Below are 20,430 nucleotides of genomic sequence, written 5' to 3' on the forward strand. Positions count from 1 at the left end.
TAGTTTGGCACAACATGTCCTTCATAAATCCATGCTGACTATTCCTAATTTGCTATCCATCAAGTATTCCTGAATATTATCCCGTACTAAACTTTCAAGTAGCTTCCCCGTTATTGATGATAGGCTTACAGGTCTGTAATTCCCAGCTAGTGATCTAGCTCCCTTTTTAAATATATGCACCACGTCTGCTTTACGCCAATCTTGTGGTACTGAACCTGTGGAAATCGAGTCATTGAATATTAAATGTAATGGTTTGACTATTACTTAACGTTGCTCCTTAAGAACTCTTGGATGTATGCCATCGGGGCCAGCTGCCTTATTTACTTGAATTTTATCAAGCCGCCTTTGAACTTCTTTGTCAGTTAACCATTTGTTAGTTAATATAATATAGAGACAGGCTTCATCCTGTGGCACTATTTTTGCAACGGACTCCTCCCCGGTAAATACTGAGGCAAATAATTTGTATGATACCTCTGCTTTTTTCTTTATTTCCAATAATCTGCCTGCCCATCTCACACTGAAAGGGCCCAATATTCTCTTGTCTAATCTTTTTGTTATTAAGGTACTTAAATAACTTTTTAGGGTTGCTCTTACTTTCTATTGCAATCCTTTTTTTCATTTTCAATTTTTGCTAAGCTGATTGCCCTTTTGCAACTTTTGTTCCTTTCCTTCTAATTCTGATAAGATGCCTCCATCCCTTCTGACCTTAAGAATCTAAATGCCTGCCTCTCCCTTTCCATTTCCCCCCTATCTGTTTATGTAGCCACATTAGTTTATACATGGTTCTTTTATATTTATCACCCAAGTTTTCTCCTCTTACAATGTTTTACAGACTGTCCATTTATCTTCCACATTGTTCCTGCAAAAACCGCATCCCAATTTATTCCTTGTCGATTTTTTTTATTCCTCCGTTTATGAATAGCTGCCTTTCTAAAATGTAAAGTCTTTGTGTTGAACCCTTACAAAGTCTCATTTGAAATAAATTATCAAAAAAACATGTTATGATGACGGTTTTCAAAATGTTCCCAGATTTGAATATTTGTCATTAGTTCTACATTTCGATATTCCCAAATCCAGTAATGCCCCTCTCCTGGTGGTTCCATAATAATTTGGGTCATGTAATTATTTTAGCACCCCCTGAAACCTATTTCCTTTCATTGTAATGCTAATCTCATTGCCCAAGTCTGTCTGCATAATCAGTGATTTTAATTATCCAAACATGACCTAGCTTTGATGCCTTCTCCATTTGCAAAAGTATTTTGGCTTCCTTAATCTCACAGATATCTGGTGGTTTATAGCATATCCCTACAAACATTTTCTTTGTACTTTTACCTCCACTGCTAATTTCTATCCACAAGATTCCTACATTTTCATCAATCCCTTCATCAACATCTTCCCAGTTACTTACAATGTAACAAAGCCAGGATTAAAGGATTATCGGTTATTAGACACCTTTTTAAAGTATTATGGTTTTGTACATGCCATTAAAATATAGTAGACAAAGCGCCAACAATAAACAAATCAGTTATTAGCATTTACCTTAAATGTATAAACCGTACTTGCAGAAATGGTGCCACAGGTTTTAGTGAAGGTTATTCTTAATTGTATATAGTATAAATTCTATGAACCAATTCCTGTTGTGCTTTACTAATCGTATAGAAAAATATGTGCCGCTTGCTCATGTTCTCGTTTTGAATTTTCTACATTAACAGAAGTTGGAAATAAACAGCTGGTCTTTTTAACTTGAACTAACCACTACTTTATATTGCATGTGAACATTATTGAAACCTTGTCAGTAATAAAATAATGTGAGTATTGGGGGACAATCGGTAAATACGTCCTTTCTGGTGATTTTAGTTGGTTGACAGAAGAAGTTGCTCAAATTTCTTAAATGAGCACATTTCTGTGTCAGCCAATTGCATATAGACATGGTAAGTAATGTTAACACAGAGGTTGGTATAAAGGTTGCAGTTCTACACTGCTTTCTGCTGCAAAATGGGGACTAAAATGCATTGCATTTTCTTAGTCATGGCACACTTTAAAGCGGAAATCAGCTTGGCCTTGCAATTAATATACTCGCCCCACATTATCTCAACTATAATATGAATTCTTCCTGAATTGGAATCTTGGTTTAAGCCAGTGAGTTTAGTTTAGTTCAGTGCTATTTTCATGGTGGTAATAGGTGTGTATATCACTTTTAGGTAGTTGAGTGCTGTCATTAAGTGCATTAGAATCACATTTATGAACGACAGGACTAAAACAGAATGAGTCATTGTGCTTTTAAATGGAGTTCTCCCACCCGTTATTAATCTTTTTCATTGATGGAGGGCATTGTAACAAACAGGATTGCACAATTTATACTTTGTGTGAACCCATCCATTCTACTGTGAAGCAAAGATCTAAGACAGGGGTGGGCAACCTATTTTTCAATGTAGCCACAGGTGTGGCAAATTAGAAGTGAAAATAGCCACACAATGTAAAAATGCAGGTATTATGTTGTGCATGCGAAAATGTAAAAAAACACACTCTGAACAAGTTTATAAATTCTCCGACCGCAACCCCACTCATCCTCTCACCCCCCTTATCCCCCTCCTCCACTAAACCCCCTCTTCATCCTCTCACGCCACTACCCTCATCATCATCATCATCACCTCACCCCATCATCTCATTTAACCCCCCCTCATCACCATCTCATTTAACCCCCATCATCATCATCTCCCCCCAGCACCCCTGATCTCCCTCAGTCCCTTTCAGCAGTCCCCCTCATCAGCAAGCACCCCCCCCCCCGTCCTTTGCATAGGGCGCATAGGAGGGTGCGTAACGCGGGGCGTAGGGCAGGGGAACTGTGGCGATGGTAGGGGGTAACTCCGCAGCAGCAGTGGGGGGCAGGGTGTGGGCAGGCTTGGTGCAGCTTTGGGGGGGGGGGGTTGACAGGGCAGCGCGAGGGGGGAGGGTCAGGGCAGCGTGAGGGGGAGAGGAGAGAGCTTCCTCTCTGTGCTGCTGCTTCTCCTGTCCCTGTGGCTGCCGGTGCAGTAAGAAGGGGGGGGGGAGAGTGATGAGAGAGAGAGCTTCCTCTCCGTGCTGCTTCTCCTGTATCTGCCGGTGCTGTAAGAAGCGGGGGATGGGGAGGGGAATGTTGAGGGGGCCGTACAGGGAGACCCCAGCGGCTCTATTCGCCACAGTTTCACTGCCAATTCGCCACAATGGCGAATGGCGACAGTTGCCCACCCTGGATCTAAGATGACAATTGCTTGTGTAAAAATATTTCCTGACACTTCATTATCAAATGGAAACTTTAAATACACCAACTGGTATATTCATAGTTAAAAGAAGACCTACAGTATTTCTAGACATTTTCCCTTCACTCACAGAAATGATAGTAATGTGAGTAATTAAAAAACCCTTTTAATGGACACTTCCTAGCAATTAGTCTGATTTTTCTGTGATCTGTTTTTATTTATTTATTTTTATTTTTAACCACTGCCGGAAAAAAATTTGTAACCAGATTTCAAGCTCTGCTTTGTCTAAAATGTTGTAAATCATGAATCATTTTCATTTTTTCATATACAATATTGGTGTGGGTATTTATCTATTGTTGCATACATATACTGGTTTTCAAAGTTTGGGGCCTCTGATTCTATTCAATTGAACATCACAAGTAGTTGCATATGGGAACATCCAATATACAGTAATGTGTTCATAGCCGTAGCGTTTTTATAGATGATCATCAGAGAACTTCAGAATCCAATTGGTCGTTGGCAACCGATTAACGTTTGACTCTAATTTGCTGATAATAATCACTCGTAGCTTTTTTTCCCTGAAGTGCAGGGGCTCATGCAACATTTTGCAAAACAGTTTATTGCAGGCCCTTGTGAGTGAATTGCTTAATGTTCAATTTAAATAAGGCTAGAGACCTTTTTTTTTTTTTTTTTTTTTAAGGTTTTTGATTTTTTTTCTACAAAATAGTATTAGCCTACATGTATTTTTGCATTGTGCTATTCAACTGGTATTAATTAATCTGTTGGAGAGGATATTGTGGAGTAGAAAGTTTGTTTTGTTATACAGTTTACTGACTCCTTGCTTTACAGACGCAGCATTTAAAATCCTGCATCCTAGGACCGTCCCAGGATTTTTCAGGCTAAACAGCACCAATGCTATTCTCGAATTCCTCCTACAGGTAACATTCGACTTCTAGTTTAGGGGCGCAGTTTAACTTATTCCATATTGAATTCCTTTGCTGGACATTTTAAAGACTGTGCTTGTCTTCTGTGCTCCACTGCAGGGAACCCCTGAGATAAAAGAACATTATATTGACTCCAAGAAGGATGTTGACCGTCACCTCAAGGCATCTTGTGAGCAGTTTATTCAGCAGCAGAGCAAGATTTTTGTTGAGCAGTTGGAAGATTTCATGAGCAAGGTAAGTCACACCCTTGTCTTTCCCTATGTATCAGCGGTGCTTGCAGGCTCTGGAAGCCAAGAGGACTGTGGACTGCTCAGTCTTCTAGTTTTGATTCAACGGTCTGAACCAACATGTTTTATTGATCATATAGGGAAAGCCATAGCATTGACAAAGTATGCACAAGACCTAAACAAGAATCCAATGTACCAGATCAAAAGAACAGGCATAGTCTGATCAATCAACAGCATTTCTTCTCCTGAAGATTGTAATGTTGGACCAGTGGACAGGCTCAAACTACAGGTTTCTCTTCGTTTTAGACAAGACCGGCCTTTAATTAACAGACAAAAAATACATAGTCATATTTACCAAGCAGTCTTCTAGCATAAGACACTGCTTGACACTAGAATACTGTAAGTTACAGCCCATTGACTGTAAAGTGTCTTATGGCAGAAGACTGCTTAGTTACTAGATCGCCACTGATTTGGTTTTGACCTTTTCATCCCTTCCTCCACACTTCAAGATCCCTCTAATAGATTCCTCATGGATGAAAATACAACCTAAACCCACAGGATACAATAGTAAATCCAATGACTGGATGTAGTAAATATTACATTTCAGTCGCTTCTTCCTTCAATTAGTATGTTGCACAGAATTAATAATAATGTAAATGTGTTGTGATTTTATTATAGACCTTGTATGTTCTTTCGTATACTCTGCTTGTACAAGAAACTTTTCTTCAGTCGGCATCAGAGGGAAACGTGCTACATTAAACTGGTCAGAGTACACTGGCCCAAAACATAACTCGCAAGCAATTGTGCACCACTCCACCTCTCTAAGGCTGTACCCCTTGAAGAGGAAGGATGATACTTGGGTTTCTTTTCTTTATCTGCCCAAGTGCTCATCTGTAACTGATGCTGCTAATATAAACTCTCCTAAATAAATGAAGTCCTAGTTTAAGCATGCTTGTTATGGGGAGTGTATGCTTGTGAGTTATATTCTAGATATCTAGTTCTGCTCTTATTTAGCAAATTTATTGATTTAAGTACATTTAGCAAGTGCCCTGGGTTCCCAGTGCTGGCAGTGTGCTGCATGTCTAAGCTACTGATTGACTTGCTTAGCACATTCACAGCTTTTCCCCCTGAAAATACGATTGTTATTTTAAGGTGTGTTTGCAACTTCCAGATTTTGTAGTTGAATCATTACTCTTCCTGTTTCCTTCAGGTTAATGCATTGCAGACTATGGCCAGTCAGGGAGGTCCAAAGTACAGTCTATCAGAGCAGCCATGGGCCCAACCAGGTTTGTGACAGCAATTTTCACTGTAGCACTGGATTCTGCTTTACTTACAAAGACTTAACAATATGACTCAATGTTGATTGTGCCTGCAAACGTCCAAAACTCTCCAGTATGTCCTATTCAGTATCCAAAAACAAGTTGTTGGACCTCTACATTAAGATGCTTCTCATCCCAAGTGCACTCTTACCCCCTCCAATCTGGATACTGGGAATTCGATCAGAGGTGCACAAACTTTTTGCCTTGGGCCCACCCTGCCTGCTTTCCCTCACTGTTCGCGCCCCCCTTACCTCGTCTGAAGCGTCAAATGACGCTGCCGGGTCGTGTGACGTCACCCTGCGGTGTCATTTGAGGCTGCGTTGCCAGGGCGATGTGTTGCAGAGGCCTCGTGCGGTCCCACGGCATTTAATTTAAATTCCTTTGGGAAGAGCGCGATACCTCTGCAACCGCCGCCCTCCTAAAAAAAAAAATCTCGCGCACCCCTGCATTAGATGGCAATGAAAGTGGATATTATATAATATCCATAGTTATAAAGATATTCTGAATGTCACAATAGCTGCGTACTGTAATCTGGGTTATAACCAGTCATTATGTATTTATATTAAAGTATACGTATTATGTCAAAGTTTCAGTCCTCTCTGGACCTCTATCAAGACGTTTCCATACTTTTTAATTGTTAATCCTAGCACATAATGAACTTGACAGACCTGGCACGAGTGTGTTGCAATAGGACATATTTAACCCCCACGTCTCCTTAGAGAGCATCTAAATGAACCAATCTGGCAGCAGTGTTTTTGAAGCATTTGAGTAGATTTTCAATAGCATTATACAGTGCAACATTAAGGGTGAAGGAATTTTCTTTCATCAGAACCAATAATCTGCTTTATGTACAGTGTATTACAGTAAGAAGATGACCCTTTCCATTATAGTATTTAATTTCGAGGCTAGGCAAAATAAAGTACTAATTGCTAGAGCAAGCAGAAACATAATTGCTCAAACAAAAGTTCTGGCTAGTAAATGTAGGTGTGTGTATAATATGTATATCTCTATCACAGAAAAGTCAGCACTTGTGTAACAATTGTCACTGGCCTGGGAGCACTGAACTTTTTGATAATCTACAACTTCTTCATTAGGCACTCGCAGGAGACTTCAATAACTGTACATATAGATGGATTTGCTACATCCACACTTTGGATACCAACAACACAGTTGTCTAAAGAGCTTCATTTGGTGCATCTCATACATTGCCTGAGTTTAGCACACCTAAATAACAGAATGGGGATTGTGATCACTATCTGATACTGTGTCTTCACTTAACTCTTCTCCGGCTCTTCCTGCACTTGTGTTAGAATGTACTAGCCGACGTTGCAGACGTATCTGAGAATATGCGAATGTACCAACAAGTATTTTTATTTGCTGTAAAAAGTGAATGAGTCATGATTTTGTGGCTAACTGATTCATATGACTTGTATATACAACAGTAAGTATCATATTGCTGGTGTAACGCATGATATATAAGAGCTAGAACTCCCACAATTTTTGGATTTACAACATTGGATCCATTTTTAGTCATAATAGGACATACAGCCTAACTATGACATTTGCAATTACAAAAGCCCTCATCACAGACATACTATATTGTTGACAGAGGATTGTATGGTTTACTACATTGAGACGTGGGCCCTAAAATGTGGCTATTTATCACTGACTTATGTTGTGACCGTTGGGATATACATTGACTTTATTGGGTTGGATACATGTTTGTTTCTCCAATTATGCCACAAAGTTTCAAAATCATATGTATGCTCAACAGAATATATATTGGATGTACTGTTTATTGCTAACTATGTATACCATTTGTGGACAACCATTTTTGGGAGATTTACCGTGTAGAGCAGTGGTGTGTTTTTTTTTTTTTTTTTAACCTGGGTTCCGTGACTAACACGGCGGGATAGCAAAGGACAACTGTCTCAGGCCTTGCGGCTCCCCAGCTGTAGCAACGGGGGGCCGAAACTCACTGCAATTCCCTCCCTCCGGTCGACGCCAGAAGTCCGCCCAACAGGTTTGTGTGTTTGTGTGTGTGTGTGTGTGTGTGTCTCTCGCTCATCGGGTGAGCAAAGGGAGGAGAGGGGTCCTTAGTCCAGGCGTGCGCAAAGTTTCTTACATGCGCCCCCTTGTCTCCTCTCCGGCTGACACCCCCCCTAACTGCATGGGGTCATGTGACGCCAGGTTGCCAAGGAGACGCGTCGCGGGAAGGGAAGTAAAAGTTAAAGGCTTCACACGATCCCCGGCATTTATTTTAAATGCTTTCGTGGAAGCGTGGGGCCTCTAACAGCTGTGCCCCCCAAAAAAATGTTGCGCACCCCTGCCTTAGTCCAAAAAAGGCTGAAACCCCGTGCCGTAGAGTCTCTATATACATGCGCATGGGTTTCGGTCCCATGAGACCCGCTGATTAGCGTTTCACTGTCACTCTCGGCATACGTCCTCGTGCCTGTGGAGTCACTGCCCCTCCTCATTTATCCCTTCATTCTATATACCGTATCTCCTAAATAGGGAATTTCCTGTTTACTATAGAAGTATGCTCCCAGTAATGTGTAACCTACTGTATATTGGCCATTCATAATGTATTTCCCAATAAACTTGCAGCGTAACCATTATACGGCTATGGTTGCAGTTTATATTTGAAATGTACTCATTTTAAAAAAATATATATTTTTGACACACCAACACTTTATTTTATTTTTGTTACTATTTATTGGTGCGTGCTGCCACACTATATTCAGTTACAGACACATTTCTGAATGATGTGTCTCTGTGTTGCACTGTTACTTGGACACCAAGCAGAGGTGGTCTGTGGAGCCAGCTGCCCAGTATCCTCCGTTTCCAGCACCTTGCATTTCCGTGTGTTTTTGTAGCTGCACAGTAGGAGTTTGTCTTTATATCATTTTACCACTGCTGTATCTTGACAAAGGTCCTGCAACGGAACCGAAACGTTGATGTATATGTACACGTATTAGGAGTCTCCTGTGATAATCTGATGATGGCCTCGTGGAAGGGAGAGGACATGTTCTGAACAGGAGGAGCCAGCACAATGTATTAACATCCTGTGTATAGCTGAATTCATGCTACTTTCCCAATTAGAATTTCCTCGCAAGCTGTTAATTCTGACGTTTTTTTTCACCGTGCTCTTTTTCTTTGTTCTTCAGTGAAGATTAATGACCTGCTGTCTTCCACCTACAAGATAATAAAAAACAAACTGCCGTTGACGCTACGCAGCATGTCGCTGTATCTCGCCAACAAAGATACGGAGTTCATCCTCTTTAAGCCAGTAAGGGTGAGTATTGGAGGCTGGTAAAAGTTGCAGAAGTGCATAGAACGAACCAGTTACAGACATAAATGCCGTTTTTGTTGTGCTTAAATTGTTGTTTTTTTCAGTTGGCTTGATAAATTGTAAATTTTTTACTGTTTTTTGTTTTATATAAAATAAACATTTCCCCCTCTTAATGTGAAGCCATTTGTCATATTGTGATGGTCATTCAACAATATGATAAATGAGGTGTGGTTTTTGTGGGTCTGTGGCTTTTCCATTCTATGGTTTTCTGGTCTAACTTTGTAACCACTTTGCTGTCACACTGCCAACAGGGGCAGGCTTTTAAGTGTTAACGTTCCAGGCCCATATATGTGCCTACATAGAATGGAGTTGACGGAGTAGCTCAACGACAATGTCGCTGCCTTCGGAGTGGGTGAACCTGGTACAAATCCCGCTGTCCACTCTCCTTGGGCAAGTCACTTTAGACCAGTCGCCTCCAGGCACCAAAATGAGATTATAAACTTTACAATCTATATACAGCTCTACGTACACTGTCGGCGCGATATAACTAGAATAAATATTTTCATTATAAATTGGAAACCTACACAGTCATGTAACTACTTTCATATTTGGTTAACATCATATAAATTATGTGGCATAGCGCTTTAATTTTTTTCTTTAAAAGCTTAATTCAACAGCAATACACATGCCAGATTATGCAATCCATGCTGCTTTTGCCAAGTTTACCTAGAGACTCATAGCTATCGTGTGTGCGGTTCTGTACTGCAGAGAACATTTCAAATTGCTTCCGATGGTTTAATAAGAGTATTATGTGTACGACAATACAGTGATTGATATAATTGTAGCCTGCTTTATATTACATAACATAGCAACAATTGCTGAGACTACACCTTAAATTTGTATTGTAATGAGCGGGCAGCAATGACAAAATATACCAGTAATCATTTCTTTCCCGATGGTCAGTTTATCACAGGAACATCAGCTGTTTGCCCAAATAATGTGACTTCTTTTAGTTTTCAAATCAGTGTGTGTAATGTGCGGTGTTGCCGTTTTGCAAGACCACAGATCTGGTAGTTTTGTTGTGTTCGCACTACCTATCTGTAATTTAAGACACGGCACTAGGCATATTCTGTATACGCTGGAGGCAGTAGTGACCATTTCCATGTGATCTCCTGCGTACGTCGTACTGTTTTTAACCAGGCATCTTCTTTTCTTTTAATTTATTAAAGAATAACATTCAGCAAGTGTTCCAAAAGATCCATATGCTGCTGAAGGAGGAATTCAGTAGTGAAGATTTGCAAATCATTGCTTGCCCTTCAATGGAACAGGTACAATAAATAGCATGTTCTTTGGAAAGTGACAGCATTGAATTTATAGCAGAGCAATCATGAGAAACATGTGAACTCATGCATTTAATGCACTAGCCCATACAGAATGGGCATTATCCTACCCGGCATGTGAATATCAATATAATAAAATATGCACACGCATTTATTTTTATCATTTTAAGTAAAATATCTGAATACACATTCTGGAAGATGGTTTAATTGGTAAAATAGCACATTTACTTCTAAAATGCTGCCATGTTGGACTGCGCAGCAGGGAAGATGAGCTAGTTAGACTGTGTATTCAACATAACATCTACTTTCACAACCTGTTTGCTGTATCTGTGCATGTTATAATCGAGTCTCTCTTTCTTTTCAGGTGAACCTGTTGTTGTCCCTATCTAAGTAACGGAAGATACCTTTTCTTTGTGGTACTGGGGAAAGCAAACCAGAATGATGAGACTGATGCCCGGATTCGCAGTCGCCCAGCCTGTTAGAAATGCATGTCTTTAAAGATAGAAACGTTTGTCCTTCTCAGAAAAAAAAAAAGTGATGCCAAAGAGGTAGCACTGTCTCTGTGGAAAGCTTTTAGATCAGACTGCAAGTTCTTTTGAAAGTGAATCGAAGACCATGCTGGGTAACGTTTTAGCTGCTTCAGAGCTGGAAGTATCTGACGCACTACAATATGTTGTTGCCTCTTCCAACCTTGACATCGCTCAAACTGTGTAGATGTCTTTGCTGGAGAAGAGATTAGCTCCGTTTACATAAACGCATCTCGTATGAAGGGAGCTAATCTCTTCTCCAGCATGGGGAAGGTGGGAGGGGGGCGACGACGCGTTGTGACTGCATATTGAATAAGGGCCAATGAAGGAATAAATCCCTTTGCTGTTGTAGCGACCGTCCATTCACAGAAGAGCAATGCAGAGCTTGCCTCTGTCAGGGAAGGAATTAAGAAAGGAGTCGTAAAATAAAAATGACACCACAAATGTGAAGTTGCACTTTGTGTATATTTTATTACGTTTTATATGTTCACGTTTCTCAGTAAATGAAGCAAATAACTGTAGGGAGTATTCGTACAGACATTGTCGCTCCATTTGCTGTGTTCCGACACGTAGATATTTCTGATCCGTTATCCACATTGGTCCCATTAAAGACACTTGGCTCAAAGATTTCTCTAGTCCTGCAATCACCTCCAGTATAAAATCTGCATTGTTTGTATAAATAACCCATTGATGTATTTATTGTCCTAAGGAGTCACGATTCATGGTTTAGTTGAGCTGTTGATCGAAGTATTTAAAATAGTGCCACTGTAGCACTACTGTATTATAACATAGCACAGGGCTACCTGGGAGAGAGTGCAGTGTATTTGAGTGTAACACATTATAATGAGCAGAAAACTGATATACATTTTACTTGGGATCCCCAGAGATGCATCCACTCTACTTATTGAAGGACCTTTTAATTAAAGGCTCTTTATAAATATCTCTCCTCCCCCCCCCCCCCCCCCTTTTTTTTTTTTTTAAGCATCTGGACAAATTATTCCATGAGGTGAATGTGTTATACTAAAGCAAAATGTATGCGGCAAATTATCTTGAATTAGAAAAATCTTTGCAGATTAACCCATTCCTTACCTGAGGAGCTGTTGGTCCATTGGGGTTAATATGCAGATTATACACCAGTTTGCTAAATGTGTGGAATCAAAAGGCAAATGATTTTGCTTCACTGTATCGTAGTTACAAATGTTATCGATTTTTGACCCCAACAACATGGCATTTTGTGATGACCTGCACAAGCATTTTTATTTATATTTTATTTTTATTCTAAGCATTCGCACATGTGGTAATACCATTGCAGATTTCGCATCTTGATATCCACTTTCTTCACTCGTAGTTTGCAAAAGCGTTGCTGTGTTGCAGTGAAGGGGGGTATTTTAAACTGAAGCTTGAAAAGTTTGTTTAATAAGCAAAGGATCCCATTTATGTAAATAATAAAACACTTGCCATTCTGTTTTCAGATGCATATACAATGTACTTCCACGTAAGATAATGTTTACTATTAAAAAAAAATTAAATAATAGGTTCGCTTGAGCAGCAGTTTCACAAGTCTGTCACCTGTGAGATTTCTCATCACACTTGAACCTCTCCATACCTATAGGAAAATGTAATTCACCTTTTACTTTAGTGTTCAATGTGCCAGTAACACATTGTAGTATATTGCTGGCCCCACCAAAACAAAGAGACCAAGATTTTGCCTTCGAGTCTTCTGCAGACTTTGTGCTGTGTGCGGTCACCTCTTTCTACATTGGTAAAAAAACTGTTTATTAGCAAAACGTGGCAAGATTTTCCAGAAGAGGAGCAAATGTATTATTAACCTGTTATCAGAATAAATAAAAATGTTGCAAAGTCTGAGATCATTTTACATGATATATTTCAAATCAATTAGTTTTGGTTGTAGACTAAAAATGACAAATGGTGAAGAAATTCCCATGATTTGTAATTTGTTTAATGAAGTTGCAGTACAGTATGTACTACTTTCTGCCAGAGATGTGTGTTTGAAAAGTAATGATGAAGCTCTCATGGCAGGAATTATTCCCTTGTTAAGAGAATCCGTTGTAACATTCTGCCCAGTGCCTTGTAACATATGTATATTAAACTCCTTTTATAATCGGTTTTCGTAACTTAATGAGATTGATTGCTGTACATATATAATGTTTTAACACCATGTACAGGATGATTGTATATATGTATATTAAACTGGGGAACTTTGTTTCATTCTGTCCTTATACTATATAGAACATATTGGATGACCATGAATAAAAATAAATGATGAATGTATGGTGCAAAATGTACCCACTTGTTCCTACATGTACAGATGAAAGATTTTAGGTACAAATGTACATAGTTATCAAACATATATTTAAATTGCTTTGTCATCTGATATGAAACATTGTTTTAGTCTTTTTTTTAATAAAGCTTTTGCCTCCTACCTTGTCTGAGCAAGTTTTATGTAATGTTACTTTTCCTAAAGGTGTTTGGTTACTGTAGTGTACACAACGCATATTTAGCTAAAAGGAGGATGGGCGCTCGGGGGATCAAAATCCTTTAATGATTATGCAGATGAGGTAGACCAGCCTTATGGGTGCAACATTACTAACCTCCAACAAGATTACTGTGAAGAATTCAAACTGCAAGATGACCCACCCAAAATGTACACACAAGGTGTTGATCCGAGGACAGCCTTCTTTTTCCTCTTTCAATCTCAAAACCGATCCAGTACCTACAGTAATTATGCAGACCGCCAAACCTGGCTCCTTTTCATATGCCTCCCAATACAGAAAACTCGTTCTACCTGAGATTGGGAAACATAGCCATTTAACATGAACACTTTCAACCTTTTTCTAAACTCTAAATAGGTGAGATACTCATACTGCTATATTGACCCGGGTGGAAGGCACACACAGACCCCAGGGCAACATTTGCCAAAGTTCCTTGCATAAATTCTGCATATGCATGTAAATAATCAGCCCCACTTAAATGCCTCTTTGCAAGGAGAATTATCTCATTTTGGATAATCCTTCAAAAGTCACCTCACATTCCTGTATTTATTTTGTTTGCTCTTCATTGCACTTTTTCAATTACTTTTGTGAGGGGTTTTATGGCGAGGTGCACGCTTACTGGAGATTTTATATAGTGGTCAAATTATGCTCAGTTGCCATAATTTAACACCCCATGTTATGATTGATAATACCCTAGTAGTCTTTGTGGCTATTGCCCAACACGAAGATATATTGCAAAGCTTATGATGGATGTATGTATGTACAGTGAGTGCTCACTTACCAATGGATGCGCTATCCGGCGCTGCATAATGCAGTCCGCTGGATGAAAACCCGTTTCATTATTTTTCCTGTCTCCAGGTAATACCCAGCACACATATCTCCATACTTTGTGTTGTCAGGAGCTTCTGCATTATCTTTGCATTTAGGCTCCAAGTTTCACATCCATACCTGAGCACGGGCAGAATACACTGGTTGGTCAAAAACCTTTCTTCTTGAGGCACAGTGGAAGATTCCCTTGTAATATTGTCTTGTTCCAAATGCGCTCCATCCTTATTCATTCTATTGATTTCATTCAAAACGTTCCCATCTATTGTTGTTTGACGGCCAAGGTAGACATTCTTCGACTTCTAGTTCTAGTCCATTTATTTCAATCTTTGCAGACTTAACATATTTGTTGTACATCACTTTGGTCTTGCTTAAATTCATATGGAGGTCCACATTCTTCAAGTTCTCAAATATTCACCGTTGATATCGATTCCTTTGATCCAATGTATTCAATAATTCTTCAAGTGTTGCAGTGAAAAGCTCTTTTAACATGGGAACTCCCCTTTTGATCCTTATCTTTCTTATATTTTCATGTAATCTAATGGTTGATGTGGCATTCTCGTTAATGTTTATATATATATATATATATATATATATATATATATATATATATAACATTATCAATGTACACGTCTTTGACATTTTATTTTCTTAGTGCATTAAGGACCGCTGAGGTGTAGATAGAATCAAATGCTTTTTTGTAATCTATGAACCCTAAACTGCGTGGTAGATCATATACAATACTTCGAGAAATACATTCTTATATGGCTCGCATGTGGTCCACTGTGTTGTATCCACTGTGAAATTCCGCTTGTTGATTAGGCTGGGCAAAGCCCCAGCGTCTGTTGTAGTCATTTTAGTGTAATGATTTGCTTCTTCCCAACCATAAGTCGCTGCTTTGTCTTCTTTAAGCTTTTGTTATATTCAATAGTCTTCACCATATTTGTTACCTTTTCTTACATGTCCAGTTATGTTTGCAGATTGTACTTGGTGATGATGGGGAAAGGCATTTTACAAAAGATACAATAGAAATAATTAAAATGATGCCCATGCTTAACAATATCTAAATGGGATCTTACCTGATCCACAGTCCCACAATGTCCAGCTACCCTCATTTCCTGCAATGTTGTATATTGGAGGGGAGGTGTTCCTGCCTGTCTTCTGGGTTAGGGGGGGTTCCGATGTCTCCCGTGTGAAGCTTGAGTCAGATGTGGAAGAAAGCAGTATAGGTTATTTCGGTGTAGTATAGGGCAGTAAAGATATATAGGGTAAATAAGAGATCCAGTGTGTGTGTGTGTGTGTGTGTGTGTGTGTGACACAGAGAGAGAGAGAGTGCGTGTGTTTGCGAGTGTGTGAGAGCGAGTTTGTGTGTGTGAGTGTTTGAGAGAGATCGAGAGCGTGTGTGAGAGACACACAGAGAGAGAGACAGAGAGGGGGGTGACAGGGTGAATCAGGGTGGGTAGGTTACTGACCGGAGACCAGGAGGAGGCCAAGGGAGACATGGGCGGGGGCGTCGTCAGACAAGGGGGTAGGTGCACTCCCCCGACTCCTCTCCCACCCATGCCCGTTCAACTTAAGAGCCCTCGAGACCTTCATTTTGTTGGAGGACGCTCTGCAGATTTTCTCCTCTTCCCTCCTGGTGGTGCTCCCATGGGACAGGCGGCGCTCAACTCCGCTCTCCCGCCCCCTTCTGGCACATGGCATCGCACACATGCATTCATACACATGCACACACGCAGCATCTTGCATACATAAACATACAGCATGTCACACACACACTGCATCTCACACACAGACCCAGCATCTGTCTGACACAAGGGGCGGGCTTTGTGGATTGTAATGCGGGAGACAAGGGGGAAGGCATGGGAGGGTACTCACGTTCTCTGTAAAACAGCATTAGGAATGGCAGTCTTCACTTATAGAGCCTGCATGCCAATAAAAGTCTTGGCAGCGCGCCAACTCGTGACTGGCCAATCAGTTAGGGGGATTTTTTTGGGGGGGCGCATGCAGGGTAATTGGAAAAGAACCGCATGCGCTGCAGGGGCGGCCATGACGGGTTGCCAGCGGCCCAAATCCGATCGTCCGGGCACTAATATATATATATATATATATATATATATATATATATATATATATATCCAAACAAGAGTGACCTAGGCGCAAGTAAAAACAAGAAAAACAAACATAGGGTAATACGTTCAAACAATTGGTCTACTGGGGGGTACGATATGCACTTACAGCAGGTAGAATAAAATCAGGCCTTGTATCCACTCTGGGATCAGGAACAATGAATGAAGATCTGGAACAGCCAGCAGCAACTCATCTACAGGAATCGTATCCTCGTGTGAAGTATCACATATAGGAAGAGAAGTGGGACACACACATAGTGTAACACAGTTTATTTTAAAAATTTAATAAAAAAGACAATAGGTAAAATACTCACACTTTGTGAGTTTAGGTAAAAGCGTTTGAGAATTTAGAGCTTCTCACACTCATCAAGGGTGGGTATACACAGACTCTATTGATTCCTTATAAAATGTCCTTGTAACCACATGCGGTGTTGTGGCCAACTTCCAAGGGTATGGAGTCACTTTATGGGGCACTCCTAATAATATCCAGAGCCTCTGAGGATGGGGTACTTGCTCCGTTGTTGCGAGACCCGTAGTAAAGGGCCGTGTGTTTCTTTAGCTGCACCTAATGTGCAAGTAGTACTCACGCTACTTCTGGGGTACAGTGTGATGTTTTTCCCCCTTAGTTAGTGTCCGCCTCGATAGTCTGTGGACCTCCCCGCTTCTCTGACTGCTCCGGATCTCTGTGGCCGTCCGCCTGCACGCAGCGGCGTGGTGACGTCACGTCGTCTCGCGAGATTCTGGATCCAAATCTCCCGCTCGCTGTGTTGATCTCCGTCCCACACCTACTCGTTGGAAACATGTACCATGCCGGTACACCGATACAGATCACTGCCAGACAACAGAAGATTGCTGGCTATTCTCCCAATTGTCCTGTGCTCACTCTCAGTAGTTCCAAACCACGCCCTGGCAGTGATCTGTATCGGTGTACCGGCATGGTACATGTTTCCAACGAGTAGGTGTGGGACGGAGATCAACACAGCGAGCGGGAGATTTGGATCCAGAATCTCGCGAGACGACGTGACGTCACCACGCCGCTGCGTGCAGGCGGACGGCCACGGAGATCCGGAGCAGTCAGAGAAGCGGGGAGGTCCACAGACTATCGAGGCGGACACTAACTAAGGGGGAAAAACATCACACTGTACCCCAGAAGTAGCGTGAGTACTACTTGCACATTAGGTGCAGCTAAAGAAACACACGGCCCTTTACTACGGGTCTCGCAACAACGGAGCAAGTACCCCATCCTCAGAGGCTCTGGATATTATTAGGAGTGCCCCATAAAGTGACTCCATACCCTTGGAAGTTGGCCACAACACCGCATGTGGTTACAAGGACATTTTATAAGGAATCAATAGAGTCTGTGTATACCCACCCTTGATGAGTGTGAGAAGCTCTAAATTCTCAAACGCTTTTACCCAAACTCACAAAGTGTGAGTATTTTACCTATTGTCTTTTTTATTAAATTTTTAAAATAAACTGTGTTACACTATGTATGTGTCCCACTTCTCTTTCTATATGTGATACTTCACACGAGGATACGATTCCTGTAGATGAGTTGCTGCTGGCTGTTCCAGATCTTCATTCATTGTTCCTGATCCCAGAGTGGATACAAGGCCTGATTTTATTCTACCTGCTGTAAGTGCATATCGTACCCCCCAGTAGACCAATTGTTTGAACGTATTACCCTATGTTTGTTTTTCTTGTTTTTACTTGCGCCTAGGTCACTCTTGTTTGGATATCCCTTTTTTACCAGCCCGTGGAGCGGTAGACCTTTTGGCTGCAGACTTAATCAGGGAAAGTTAGATTGTGAGGTAGTATACCCTCCTATATATGTGGTAAATATCATTATTAGTCTAATTGTGATTGCGCTTATTGTAGTTTTCTGTGTGTATATATATATATATATATATATATATATAGTGTTTTTTATTCCTAAAAGCCCCCCAGTTTAGGAGCCTTGAGCCCTAGATGGACCGGGACTCCGGTAGGCAAACTGGGGGAAATGAAGCTGTTGAGGGCAAAGTCTAGCTCTTGGGGACACCGCGATTCAGGTAAGATTTAGAATTGTTTTTTTTTTAAATTTAATTAGCAATCTGAATTGATAGTTTAATTAGTGGTACTCGTCCTATCCTTAGTGTGTAGATTTCCGATATTGAAATTGGTATACTTGCAGCTTCATACGTTGAGAGATGCTGGCAGGGCAGCCACTTTGACCCTCTGTGGCATCTCATCTGGGGCGGAAGTGGGAGCGATGCAGGACACTGGAGTATTTGACTTATTTTGGACTCCTGATGAAGTGCAGAAACACGAACGGCCAGAGCATTTAATTTGCTGCACAACACAGTGCAAGAATATACTGTTGTGTCCGTATACTAGTGTAACAGTGTTTCACCCCCCTCCCCCCTATCTCATATTGGCCCCTTACGTGAGGAAAACTGCCCCATGTTACATGTAGTGTGGTGCACCTGCTGGCTTACAGGACTCCTGAGTCTTCCGCGGTGATATGGGAAATACATCAGGACTGGCTCGTGAGGTAATGCTGAGAACTACTCACTTCTGGTACAGCGCCTCCATCTCTTCCAGGTCCCCACGACAGCAGGGAGGAGTCTCTGGAAGAGAACCTCTGGGTGCAGCTTCCCCCTGAATGACTCCACTCTCAGGCAAGAAGGTTCTTTCATGTTGGACATTCTTTATTGTCATCTTTAGTGGCAGACTGCCCATCATTGCGGCCGGTCTCTAACCGCACATCATAAATGTTGCCCACCTCAAGGAAGTCCCTGGACACCAATCCTAGTCAGGGCTCTAGAAGCTGTCCTTGCTCTTCCCTTACTCTCTAATAGAGTAAGGGGAATAGTCTGCCCACCTCTCCCCTAGGGAAGGGCCACAATCCTTGCCAGAGCCCGGGCAATGTGTTGGGTCAGACAGTCTCATTCAAGTGGGATCTCACACACACACACACTCACATCACAATCACAATCCAGGCAGTGTTGTATACTATATAGCTCCAGTAGGCACCACCCGTGTCACTGTAATTGGACACAGAGCATGATGTCACTTCCTTCAATACACATCACAGGGGATGAGGGGCAAACCTCATGATTACTCCTGGCAAACCTGCCCTTTTAACAGGGATTATTGCACAGGAGGAGAGAGGCATGTAACCCCAAAATTACACAGGGCTACACTAGTGATAAACACATTTAATGTATTTGTCTTTCTGTCCTTGTGCTGCTGTCTCGGGGACACACGTTAATACTACCTCAGACCAGGAAGGTTTATTTATATATGCAAGGAGACAGGGACACTTTTGATATATCCCATCAATCATAATGTGCCACCAAGAAATACCTAACTCTCCAGTTACCACTTTACAAATATCTAGCTCTCTGAATCTCCTTGCCATAAACTATTGTCACAAACTAAAGCAAAAGGGATACAACTTAGACCCAGCGTCACTAAACTCCAGTAGACTACATAATACCACGTTAACATCACGTTATTACTAGTAACGTATGCACACAAAGCTCATGAACATGAGATGCAAATGAGGCGCGATGATATTATCCCATTCCCTAAACTCCATTAAGGACAATGTGGGTAAATAATGTTACGTTATTAAAGGCATCGCTAAACATAGCTGAAATAGGATTGTTTGTGGATGGGTGTAACATCAGGCTGAAGTATGATTTACAACTAAAAAAAAGTGTAATTTCCTTCGCCTCTAGCAAAAGTCCTATGTCAGGGTCTTAATAGGAGTAACTCCAAAACTTTACTGACAGCACATTGTTTGAAGTTAGCTCAGCAATAACGTGAGGCTAATGGACTCAATTGCAGCTTTATTTTTGCATAATATTATGATGGTGAATACAACGGTAACTCACTTAACGCCTGGTCCTGTTTTAGGTAACTTTTATTGCAGTTTAGCAAAACCCCCCCCCCCCCCCCCCTTAGTTTATTTCATGCCATAAAGTCTACAGTATGTGAAAGCCCTGATGCAATTCTGAAAAGAGACTTGGAACAGAATTTATTGCAAATTAAATATTTCCACTAGTAGCAATCAAGGATAAGAAATGAT

At 41.0% G+C, this 20,430-nt stretch overlaps 1 protein-coding gene across 4 annotated transcripts in view; it reads left to right on the forward strand.

Moving 5' to 3' along the window:
• The window catches only part of COG3 (component of oligomeric golgi complex 3), a 50,262-nt gene extending 39,322 nt beyond the window's left edge, over window positions 1-10,940 (forward strand). For all 4 annotated transcript variants that reach the window (XM_075591117.1, XM_075591116.1, XM_075591118.1 and 1 more), the window contains 6 exons: window positions 4,089-4,177; window positions 4,283-4,417; window positions 5,621-5,696; window positions 8,897-9,024; window positions 10,251-10,349; window positions 10,726-10,940. In XM_075591117.1, coding sequence (XP_075447232.1) covers window positions 4,089-4,177; window positions 4,283-4,417; window positions 5,621-5,696; window positions 8,897-9,024; window positions 10,251-10,349; window positions 10,726-10,755 — 557 coding nt within the window. In that variant the 3' untranslated portion in view covers window positions 10,756-10,940. The remainder of the gene's footprint in view (window positions 1-4,088; window positions 4,178-4,282; window positions 4,418-5,620; window positions 5,697-8,896; window positions 9,025-10,250; window positions 10,350-10,725) is intronic.
• Window positions 10,941-20,430: the final 9,490 nt, after the last annotated feature.

This window comes from Ascaphus truei, chromosome 3, assembly GCF_040206685.1.
Source record: "Ascaphus truei isolate aAscTru1 chromosome 3, aAscTru1.hap1, whole genome shotgun sequence".
Taxonomy (NCBI): Eukaryota; Metazoa; Chordata; class Amphibia; order Anura; family Ascaphidae; genus Ascaphus; species Ascaphus truei.